This window comes from Canis lupus, chromosome 28 (genome assembly GCF_011100685.1).
Source record: "Canis lupus familiaris isolate Mischka breed German Shepherd chromosome 28, alternate assembly UU_Cfam_GSD_1.0, whole genome shotgun sequence".
Taxonomy (NCBI): Eukaryota; Metazoa; Chordata; class Mammalia; order Carnivora; family Canidae; genus Canis; species Canis lupus.
The window spans coordinates 19,298,642-19,310,643 of record NC_049249.1 but is presented as its reverse complement, the minus strand read 5'-3'; the positions used below and the strand labels follow the sequence as shown (position 1 = coordinate 19,310,643).

General features: G+C 45.3%; 1 protein-coding gene across 1 annotated transcript in view; it reads left to right on the top strand.

The window, feature by feature from the left end:
• The first annotated feature begins 253 nt into the window (after nt 1–253).
• SORCS1 (sortilin related VPS10 domain containing receptor 1) overlaps nt 254–12,002 on the top strand; it is a 499,230-nt gene continuing 487,481 nt past the window's right edge. Inside the window, 1 exon segment of the mRNA XM_038578743.1 lies at nt 254–823. Within this exon segment, the coding sequence (XP_038434671.1) occupies nt 254–823 (570 nt within the window).

Below are 12,002 nucleotides of genomic sequence, written 5' to 3'. Positions count from 1 at the left end.
GCGCGCCCGCGCCCGCGCCGCCCGCGACTTCAGTTCGGCTCCACCCCCGCGCGGCGGCGGCTCGCTCGGGGCGAAGCGCGCTCGGCACCAGCCCGGCCCGGCGAGCGGCCGCCGCCTGCCCCGCGCCGCCTCCGCCCGCCCCCCGCCCCCGCCCCCGCCCCCGCGCGCCCCAACTTGGATGGAGTTGGGGTCCTGAGCGCCCGCCGCCGCCGCCGCCGCTCCGGCCCGCTCCCCGCCGCGCTCCGCTCCCGCCATGGGAAAAGTTGGCGCCGGCGGCCGCTCCCCAGCCCGGCTGGGCGCGCTCCTCGCGGGCGCGGGGCTCCTGGTCCTCTGCGCCCCGGGCGCCCGCGGCGGCGCCCCCCGCTGCCCCGAGCCGCCCTCCGGCCCGGCCCCGCGCTGGGCTCCGGCTCCGGCTCCGGCCGCGGCCGCGGGGGCCGCCCCTCGCCGGGGGCCGCCGCCCCTGCCCCTGCCCCTGCCCCTCCTCGGGCGCCCCCTGTTCGCCGTGGCCCCCGGGGACCGAGCGCTGCCCCTGGCGCGGGCCCCCGGCTCCCGCGCGGCCGCCGAGGTCGCCCCGCGCTCGGGCCGGCGGAGGCGCAGGGAAGCGGCTCGGGGCAAGGCTGGCGGCGGAGGGCGCGCGGGCCGGAGCCCCCGGGGAGCGCCGCGGGACGGAGCGCGGCCCGAGCCCGGGACCCCGGAGCGGGACCCGGACAGAGCCACTCGCTTCCGGATGGAGGAGCTGAGGCTGACCAGCACCACGTTCGCGCTGACGGGCGACTCCGCGCACAACCAAGCCATGGTCCACTGGTCCGGCCACAACAGCAGCGTGAGTTCATGGGGCGGTGGGGCGGCAGGGGGCAGGGGGCGGAAGAGGCGAAGGGTTAAGGCGGGCTGTGCGATCCGATGGAGAGATGGGGGGGGCGGGGGGGGGATGGGGTTCCTGGACTTGAGAGATGCTGCAAACTAAAGTCTTCCCTGCCCACTTCCCCTAGGAGCTAATGTCACCCACCAGGAGACCCGTGGCACCATCAGAGTCCTCTCCGACCCCCCCTCCCCGAAAGCTTCAAACAGGACACGCAAACCCCCATTTCCTAGTCTCCTCGGCTGTAAAGAGCTGAAAACCAGGCAAACCTGGGGGGACGCGGGGTGGGAAAGTGTTTTGAATGTGGAGGTGAATGGGTTAAATTTCCAGGCAGGATGACATTCCTTTAAGTGACTTTGCCTTCACTTGCTAGACTTAAGGGTGAGCACAAGCGAGATCGAGAAGACTTTATTTGTAAGCTTTTAATTTTTCTGCAAAGCTCCTCACCCCATCTTCCCCATAAGGAAGAGATATGCAGTGGACACTAAGGTGCCCTTAATGTATCCTCTGTTTCTGGGGCCCAAGTGGATGCAAGTTTCAGGAAGGGAACTCTCCAGCATCTTCTAACAGCACCAGCCAGTGTGTTTTGAGAGCTGGGGCTTTCCAGCCTGTGAATGAGTGGTTGTTCTCCGGCATGATCAGTCCCAGGAAGATCAGATATATCCCAGTGACAACAACCCCCTGTTCTTCCCCATTGCCTGACCTCCTCTAGAGAAGAAGAGTACAAAGAAAGACTTAGATGTCCCTTTTATGAGGGGACCAGAGGGATTGCTGGATCCCAGGAGGGTGACACTGGGGAGAGTGGCTGCAGGTCGGTGAGCTTTGGCCACGTCGCGGGGGAGGGGGGGGTTTAGATTTTTAGAAAAGCCTGCGTGTGTCTGGAATCTGGGGTAGCTCTTCCAGCTAAAAGCGCACCTGGGAAACTTGAATGAGCTGAAATAGTAAAGATCTAGCTTTGATGGTAATAACCGAAGATGATTTACAAGTGTGGAAAGTTCTCTGAGCTGCCGTTAAGCAGACGAGAAGAACATGCAAACCAAGGATGGGTAAAATGGGGAGAAAAAAAAATCAGAGTTTTCAGCTTCCATCAGGTTATTGACATTGTAGTATTTGTAATATGCACAGTCTGTGCAGCCTGGTCCCTTTCAAAATGTTTTTAGTTGTGATGTCATTGCCAGAAACCTTCCCCGGGAAGCGCCGCCTGAGTGAGTTGTGCTCATTGTCAGCTTTTTAATGAAAGTTGTGAACGTTTTAAAACCATAGTCTGTCATTATAGGTTCCTCGGGTCTATAGATATAAACTGCATTAAGGCAAACCATGATAAATAGTATTTTTGCATTGATGTCTCTGTCCTGAGAGCATCAGCAAGGTTTTCCCTACAATTCAGGTCTCTGACGGAGGCTATGGTTTTCTCTGGTTCTCAGGAATGGTTTAATCAAATAATTGAAGCTGAAATTCTTTCCATTCACGTTCTGGAGACCCTTGCCCTCATTTCTTACCTTAACCATCATATCTCTCATATCATAACCACTAAAATTAATCCCCCAATTTGAACTTGAATCTTCTTAAACCGATTGAATAACTTTCACACTGCTTTATGTGATTAACTCAAAGCTTCTGGCTTTAAGGGAGATTTTAGACACATCAAACATATTATATCTTGTTGTATCAAGAAGTAAAGGACATTGGACTCAAAATATTTCTGGCTTTTAATGTAATTTGAACTGTAAAATATCACTCATCCATTAGACCTTTACTTTAGTTCTCATCTCTTGAAAGATCTTGGAAAGAGCTGGAAAAGGAGAGTACATCTTTGGCAAATTTTAAGCTCCATTTAAGAAATGGCGCCAAGCACTGCCAGCCTTTTTTTTTTTTTTTTTTTAAATGATGCTTATAAGCTCAGTTGGACTTATTAGGGTCAGGGCTTGGATGGGCAATATGCAGGGATGTCTGAGATAATGTAGCAGATAATCAAGGTAGTGCATGTTCAAGGTTTGAGTGCTCAAAGCATGTTGCTAGTGAGATTTCTACCCTTTGAAGTATTTAATTCTTTAAAGAACCCCCCTGCTCCCCATCCCTGCCTGTTTACACACAAATTGCAGGGGTTTTAGTATATATATGCAGCTGCTAGAGGGAGAGCAATAGTCTTTATCCAGGTCCCATGGAACAAAGCTGGCTCAGATTCACAGGAGAGACAAAGTTTAACCGTTGTTTTTGAAGGAAGGCAGAAAAAGTTTTCTGGGCAACTTTGTGATGTGAAAAGCAGTGTGGGGACTTGAGTTCTAGTTCTGCTTGTTGTGTGGTTTGATCTAGGCAAGTTGATTGCACTCTGAGTCTGAGTTTCCTCATCCCCAAGATAGGGCCCATGCCAATTCGTCACCTGCCAGGTTACACATGAGTGCGTCATGACCGTCAAGTACTGGACACCTGTTTGGATCTCTCAACAGCACTTGGCTTCTTTCTCCCCAGGGCAAGAAATCCACTAACTTAAACCTGAGGAGAACATCTTGGGGCTCTCATTTTCTTCACATTTAGATGTCAGACCCCAGTTACTCCATCCGCCCCCAGCCCACTCAGGGCCACAGGCAATACACATCCTCTGAACCTCTCTCACCTTTAGCTAAAAGCCTTGCTAAGTAGGGTTTCTGATGACAATAACACCTGCATTAAAGGTGTAGATGTATGGTAATTATAGGCTGCCTGTCAAACTTGTGAGGAATTCTGGATATTTCTCTCGCCTCCTTCCCTTCTCCTTCCTGCCCCCTCCGCTGTTGGACTTGTGCAGTTGTGTAAAGACATGACTGTTTTGCCTCATCCGTGGGAGTGATGTGATTCCTCTATACTGCAGTCTAGCTTGATGGAAAGTGTTGCTGGAGTTGGTGGAACACCTGGGGGGATCTTTTGGCATGAAAGGTGCTGGGTATGAATCATTTGTCATGAGCTTGGTGTCGTAAGCAAGAACATATTGTTCCTACCCTACTCATCCTAGGCATGCTGTGCCCTGATCTAAATTTATACCGTAATCCTCAGTTTGTTAAAATACATATTTGTCTATATATGCATGTGTGATGGGGCATGTGTTTATTCTTTATTTCCAAGAAATTTCAAAGTGCTACACTTATTAACCCTTACAGCATCCTTGGTAGGTTAATAAGTAAGTGGCAAGTGTTAATATCTATTTTTCATATTTTTATGCTGGAGTCAATTTGAATATTTCAGTTCATTGCTTTGTCCTTTTCTCACTGGCAGTGGTGTTACAAGGTTTGTTAACAGAGGCTTTTACTTGTATTTTGCCATTATGATACTTGAATGCTGGATTTGTATGGACCGTGATGATGGCCTGGTTGATTTCCACCTACCTCTCTGCTTCCAGTTGTTCTGGCACTTGACGTTTACCATCTAACCTTAGCGAATAAACTGAGTCCCAACTTGAGTCAGGTTTGGGGTAGTTGCCCTACGTTTTATCATCTCACTTAATTTTCAAAAAAAAAAATTGTCCTGAGTTGATATTTTTATTCTCATTACATAGAGAAGAAAGATGAGGCTCTGGAAGCTAACTTAGATGTAACAAAGGTCAGTGGCAGTTTGGGGCTGGCACCCTGAGTGATATGGCTTCTAAACATCACAGAGTGGCTGGCCCGTCTTTAAGGTTTTCAGGTAGGACAGAAAAACTCAAACCTCTTGGGAGTCGGTATTTTAAATAATCCTCTCTTGGGGTGGATTTCAGATGATGGTGGAGGAGGGCACTTTCTTAGCTGGCAGCCCCATCTCCTTGTAGAAAAGCAAGGACTTTAACATGAGCCTGTCACATTGCACTCTTTACCTTAAGTAGTGATTTGGTTGTTCTCTTATCCGCCTACCACTTCATCTTTAGTGAGACATGGAATCTGCACCTGGTGATTCATTGAGCACGAGGTAACCTGCCATCATTCAGCTCTCGGATCTGGTGTTCTTCAGGAATAGATTCCTTTTCTAAGTTACTTACAAATCTGATTTTATAGAGAGGTTGTATATAAACACTTGCTTTGTACATTTAAACATTTTTTTACCTTTTTTATGAAGTAAAATGATAAATGATTTTAGCTTTCCCTCACAAGCCCACATAATTCCTTCTGATCAGTGCTTTATGCTATTAATGAACGTTAATATGGTGTGACATGGAAGGCAGTGGGTTTGGAAGCAAATTTGAGTTTGAATGTTAGCTCTCCTGCTTGCCACACTCTACCTTGAACAAGGCAATTAAATTCTTTGAGCTTCACTTTATAGGATGTCTTTTGCAGACTTTTCCCGAAGATTTGACATCACATATATGAAGTGGCTGATATATAGTAAATGCTTAATAAATGCTACTTGTTCTTTTTGTTGCAGAAATAACTCTATTGGCAGAGAAGAATACCGAGTTACAGTCTTGACTGTGTAAAAAAAATAGATATGGGGATCCCTGGGTGGTGCAGCGGTTTAGCGCCTGCCTTTGGCCTAGGGTGTCATCCTGGAGACCCGGGATCGAATCCCACGTTGGGTTCCCAGTACATGGAGCCTGCTTCTCCCTCTGCCTGTGTTTCTGCCTCTCTCTCTCTCTGTGTGTGACTATCATAAAAAAAAAAATTAGGTATGTAGTCATAATGTATCCTGTTAAAATTGTGTGGCCTCAGTTTCATCCTCTCTAAAAGGATGCAGACAGACCAGAGCATGACAGAAATCCCTTACAGGTTAAAATTCATTTATTAGTTTGTTCAGCCTGCGGATATTTTTATCTACTACATTTAAGTAAAGTGCACTCGGAGTGTTGGGGATGCACAAATGACACAATGACCCATACCCATGACCTACAGAGAACAAGCCTTTCATCTCACATGATTCCTCCTTTTTCTAAGGTTTATGTGTATATCTATTTATAGGATATCAAAACATTGGAGATCTAAGCAGGCATTCATTTCAATGCGGATTTGCAACAAAACCTAAAAACCTAATTTATTATGTTTACTGTATCACAGCTTCCTGTTAAGGAACTTTCTATCTTTGAACAAAAAAAAAAAAAGAAAAAAAAAGCTTTGGATGAGACTGTGAAGTTAGCTTCTCTTAAGATAGCTAGTGGGGTTTTCTAGAGGAAATGATCTGAATGTTGACTCTGGGAACTCTAGCCACATTTTTTTATAGAGAACCACCCCCCCACCGAAACTCATAGACTAAGGCACAAAAGCTGATGGAATTATTTATTTAATAATTCTTTGGTAATTTATTTAAAAGAAGAACAATTGCTCACCTCCAAGGAGAGATGGCCCTGTGGCAGCATTGTGCTAAGAAGCTTACACAAATTACCATATTTACTTTTAATTCTACAAACATGTATTGAGTCCTAATATTTGTTAGACACTGAGAATAGAGGTATGTGTGGAGTGGTGCACATAGATGTGCCCTCGGAGCCCTTTCTATCTTGTACCCAAAGAGTCCCCTGAAGAGACAGAAGCTTGGTGTCCCTGAGGGCACAGCAAGCTATAGGAGTTCAGAAGAGGATCAGACATCAATAAACTGGGGTGGTCTTCAAACCTCACTGCAGAGCAGGTGCTTCAAGTGGACCTTGAGACAGTAGATTTTGGTGAAGAGATGGAGATTATTACAAGGATATTTGGAGCTGAATGGATAGTGTAACTGAAGGGCAAGCATAGAGATGTCTAAACTGTGTATTCCAAGAAATGAGCCTACATTAAATGTAAACTAGGTTTAACTGAAGTTTTAATATTAGTAATAGTTTTTAAAAATATTCCTTAAGCAAAGATATACACATTCATCTTCCAGTGACTCTGGGTATAATCCAAGCCCCAAAAGAAAATAAAACCAGTATGTCCACTTCAAGATATGATTGCCTTTATTTGAACGTTAAATCTCAGCTGGAGACATCATTGTTTCATTTTTACCTAGACATTTGCCACACACAGTTTTCCCCAAAGGGTCTTCCTTTGCTTACGCCCTTGGTCAGAAACATCAGTGGACAGGCTGCCCATAGGGTAGGTTAATCTGGCTCCCAGCCAGCTGATGCTAAGTCACTGAACATATGTAAAATATTTGTCCCTGTCTTTGTGGATGTCTCCATTACTCTTCTGTATCTCTGGCTAGAAAGGGTGGAGAATGCATCCATGTGTCCTAGAGAGGAAACTAGCCAAAATGGTGTGGCTGCAGCAGCCAACAGGGATGGCAGGGTATAGGCATGGTCAGTGTGAGGTGGAGCCGGACAGCATGCTGGTGGGATGGTTACTCTGGAGGGGCAGGGCTCTGCTCAGGTGGGATGAATAGAATTGTCAAATGGTTGGCAAGAAACAGAGGTGGGCTCTTGCTGAGCAATAAGACAAGAACAGAGCCTTTGTAAGTAGAGAGTAAAAGGACGTGAATGTTCTTAGGAAATCCCAAGTGAAATTTTCCATGTGTATAAAAGATACAGTGTCTGTTTCTATAGCACTCCTGAATGTTGTTATACCGCTTTAGATCACTTATAGCCATCTCCTTTGCAAAATGCCTCAGCTTTCAAAGATTGGAATATTATTTCCCCTACCTCATTTTTTTCCCCCCTCACCACAGGCCTATGAGATAGGAAAGACAAATATCTACATTTCTCAGGTAGGGAAGTCAAGGCACTGCTATTAAGCAGGTCAGTTAGTGGAAGAGGATTGCCAACAGCATTTTATCACACTATGACTGATTCTTGGTTCGGCCCACCCGTTGGCTTTCCACAGGCAAGAGTTAGAACACAGCTGCATCCTAGCCTCTCTGTTTGCCTGAAGCTTGTGCACCTGTGTCTATAATGTTTGCCGATGTGGGAAGAAGTGTGGATATTTGCCATGGAGCTCCTGAGTTCTAGGCCCATCTATTCAAATTATTTATGCTGGGCTTCAGAGCAAGTGGTCTCATAAAAAGTCATGCTCCTTGGCAGTGTTTAAACTTTTCAAAGGGGACCCCAAAGAGAGATGATGGGACTTTCTGCAAGCAAGGTGTCTGGCAAAGACCCATTCTCCATATTCCACTGATAATGGACTTCAGAGGTCAGATTACTTATAACTGAGCTAGTTGTAGGGGCGGATTGGGGGATGAGAGGGGCATAGACACCTCTTCCCTTCCTTAATTGTTGGATGTAGAGAACATGTAGTTTAAAATAATAGTAAGTGCGGTCTCAGGCAAGGGAAGCTAGCATGTCAACATTTGTGGGCAGGAGTAGTCAAAATGAAAGATGCCTATTGAAACTCATGGATTTTATTTGCTCAAGGATTATAACTGAGTTACCAGCTATTGCCTTTTCTACTTCTTCTGACTTTGAGAGTGGGGATGGGGATGTGAGCAAAGGATAATTGATTGAACACCATGATAGCTCTCTAGAGCCAGATAAGGTATATTGATTATAATAGAAGCCCCTCTTCATAATAATATAAATAACCACCAATTTAGTGGGCAGCTTCCCTGTAAGTAGATTCTAGAGTATCACATTATTTCAGTCCATCCTCCCACTACCATAATACAAATGAGGTATTATTGTCCTCTTTCTAAAGTTGTGGGAGTTGTGGTTTAAGGAACTTGCCCAAGGTCACCCAGCCAGAGGGTGGCACAGCTGAAATTTGATTTTTGCCCTTTCTGGCTCCAAAGCTTTTTCTTTGATCACATTGACCCTCTGTAAGGGTTCAGTTCTGAGTTTCTTTAGAGAAAACTTCACATGTCAGTGAAGAGGGATGGTAGGGGAACTCCTGGCATAAGCACCCCACCTCGGGGTTTTCCCTGTCCTAACCTGATTTCAGAGCAGTAACCTGATACTTTTTACTTGGTAATAAACTGTTTCGTGATGCAGTTTGATCAAAGCCTTAAGGGCCATCGGTCCCCATGAGTGGCTCTCCTGGGGTTATTAATACATGTCTTCTGTTATTCTGGGAGGATGCGTGGGATGTGCTATTTGGTGTCTCCCTTCTGGCTAATGAACCTAGAGTGACAGTATGGACAACTTAAACATTTTCTAAAGAAAGTGCTGATAAGAATCATGTTATCAGACCACCAACTAAACATGTTGTGTCCTGAAGCCAATGGATTGAGCCTCTAGTCATCTTCCCTAACCTGAGTAGCAGAGGCTATTGAGACACAAAATTATGGGCCATAGATCCTTTTGCTTTGGGGTCTTTGGGGGGAGAGTTGAGGGGTTAAAAGCAAAAGGCCTTCCCCTTCCCAAAATGTGCTCGTTAAAAAAAATATTTTATTTGTCTATTTGAGAGAGAGAGTGCACACATGTGCCTAGTTGGAGGAGGGACGGGGAGGAGAAGAAGAAGCAGACTCCCTGCTGAGCAGGGAGCCTGATGTGGGTCTCCATCTAAGGACCCTGAGATCATGACCTGAGCTGAAGGTAGATGCTTAATTAAATGAGCCACCCAGGCACCCTCCAAAATACTCTTTTTAAAAATATTTTACTTATTTACTCATGAGAGACAGAGAGAGAGAGAGAGGCAGAGACATGGGCAGAGGGAGAAGCAGGCTTCCTGCAGGGATCCCCGGTGTGGGACTTGATCCCAGGATCTGGGATCATACCCTGAGCCGACCAGGTGTCCCTTGATATTGTTTCTGTTTCTGCAGTTACATTCATTCTTCCATTCCAGTTTTGTTTTCTTATAAGAAGTCCAGGACTCTTTATCACTCTTTTGTCATCCCTCTCAATGTCTCTGGCTGTTTGCACAGAATAGTTGTAATAAGGCTCTGGACCTAATTTCCAGTGTGTGTGTGTGTGTGTGTGTGTGTGTGTGTGTTGGGGAGGGGGAGATTCCACACCAAGCAATTCTCTGACACCAGCAGGATGTGGTATAGCCAGTTTTGGCACCATCTACTCAGAAATGGCATCAGATTTCACCAATTAAGAGCTCAGTCCCTCAGGACTGCCACCCTCCACCTCCCAAATTCAGGTGCCAGGGTGTCTCCTGTTGCTTTTGACCAGGCAGCTATAGTTCAGAAGTTCTAATGACTCTGTCCTTGGGTTTGATTAATTTGCTAGAGAAGTTTACAGAACTTAAGAGAAACATTTTATTTACTAAATTGCCAGTTTATTACAAAAGATATAACTCAGAAATAGCCAGGTGGAAGAGATACTTTGAGCAAGGTGTGGAGAAAGGGCCTGGAGTTTTTGTGCTCTCTCTGAGCGTGCTGCTCTCCCTGAATCTCCACATGTTCACCAACCTAGGATCTTTTGGAACCCTGTCCTTTTGGTTTTTATGAAGGTTTTATTACATAGGCGTGGTTGATTAAATCATTGGCCATGGGCCATCAGTTCAGCCTTCAGTCCCTCTCCTATTTCCAGAGGTTAGAGAGTAGGACTGAGAATTCCAGCCCTCCAATCAGGGGGTTGGTGGTTCTTTCAACCGGGCCCCATCCTTAGGTGTGGTCCCATAGTCCTCTCATTAACACATCTCTCTCACAACTTAGGAAATTTCAAGGGTCTTGGTGCCAGAGGTGAAATGAAGATAAAATATACATTTCTTATTAAAAGTCACAGTATCACAACTTGCTTACTAGATATTTGTTGTTGTGGTGGTGGGAAAATTTCCTCTGTCCTTCAAAGTTCTTCTAGCTAGGGACACCTGGGTGGCTCAATTGGTGAAGCATCTGCCTTTGGCTCAGGTCATCATCCCTGGATCCTGGGATCAAGCTCCGCCCCTGGGATCCCTGCTCAGAGAGGAATCTGCTTCCTTTCCTTCTCGCCCTCCTCCTGTTCATGCACATACATGTGTAAATGCTCTAATAAGTAAATAAAATCTTAAAAAAAAAAAAGTTCTTCTAGCTGATCCAAGGATTAAATTGACATGAGACACAGCAACAGAAAATAAAATTTAATTCTTACATGTAGGGAATCCACATAAACATGAGATTCCAAATATGGGTATAAATAAATATGTCATTTCAACTAAGGAGAAAGGGGTATGAGACTTGAGGGCAGAGGAGGACAATTCACAGGAAGATGAAAAAGAATAAATGTATGGTAAACAAAATGCTTTCTGCTCTATATGGAAACAAGAAGACACAGAGAGCAATTTTAACAAAGACCTTGCTAGTTTCCTCCCTGTCTCCCACACCTAGTTCATATTATACTATGTTGTCTATGGTGATAGCTCCCTTCCTGGAGCAGGTCCTCCATCTCAATTTTTTTGGGCAGTTGGAAGAAGGTCAAAAATTCTTCCCTAAGTCTTTTGGGCTTTGATTATTTTCAGCTTGAAATAATCTTTGCACCAAAGTGGCACATTTTAGGGGCCAGACCTTAGCAACTATGGTGTTTTATTTGCTATTTCCATGGGGAAGATGGCTTTTCACTTAGAACTAACAACCCATGATGTTGTTCATGTATGTTGTAGAATATTCAGGCACTAAAAGATTGCTTGTGTAAATATATACATTGAATTGGGAAACCCCCACAAAAATACTGGGAAGGGAAAAATATAGATTACAAAATAGTACAAATATAAGCCATATGAAATCGGGGTTTTTTGGTCTGTGTTGTTCCGTCAAATATCTCAAGCCCCTAGAAATATACCTGCACATGGGAGGGGCTCAGTACTTTAAAAAATTTATTATATACTGTAAAATACCACTTCTGTTAAAAAAATAGGAAGGGTGTGATTCAAAATGTTCTGTGATTATAATGAATGTTGGGTTTATAGGTAATGTTTTTCACTTGTCCATAGTTTTGCTTTTGTTGTTTCTCAATAAACATGCATTGCTTGAGTTATTTTTTTAAAGTTATTTGAAAAATGGAAAAAAACAAAACAAAAGTGAGCAAGCGAGATTTTGAACTTGGCCTCATTAGAACTGAATTCCCGGCAACTGAACGAAACAAAGAGCCCACGTTCAAGTTTCCTGATTTGCTTCCAATCACTGATGTTGGGAGAAAGCGATTGCCCAGGGTTTTTGAAAAGCAGCAAGATCACTCTGTGTCTCTCTTCAGAGTGAGCAGCAGCAGGGGCTACCAGGCCTTTTGTTTACCCCCTTGCTGCTTCCAGAACGAGAGATCTGGAGGTAATTTCACCAACCTGACTGCCAACCCCTGCCAGAAATTCTGGTAGCCTCTTGTCTCCAATAAAAGAGCATGGATTTCATTTTAAATCTCAGTCTCTGTCTTGAGCTCAGTCTCCGTCTC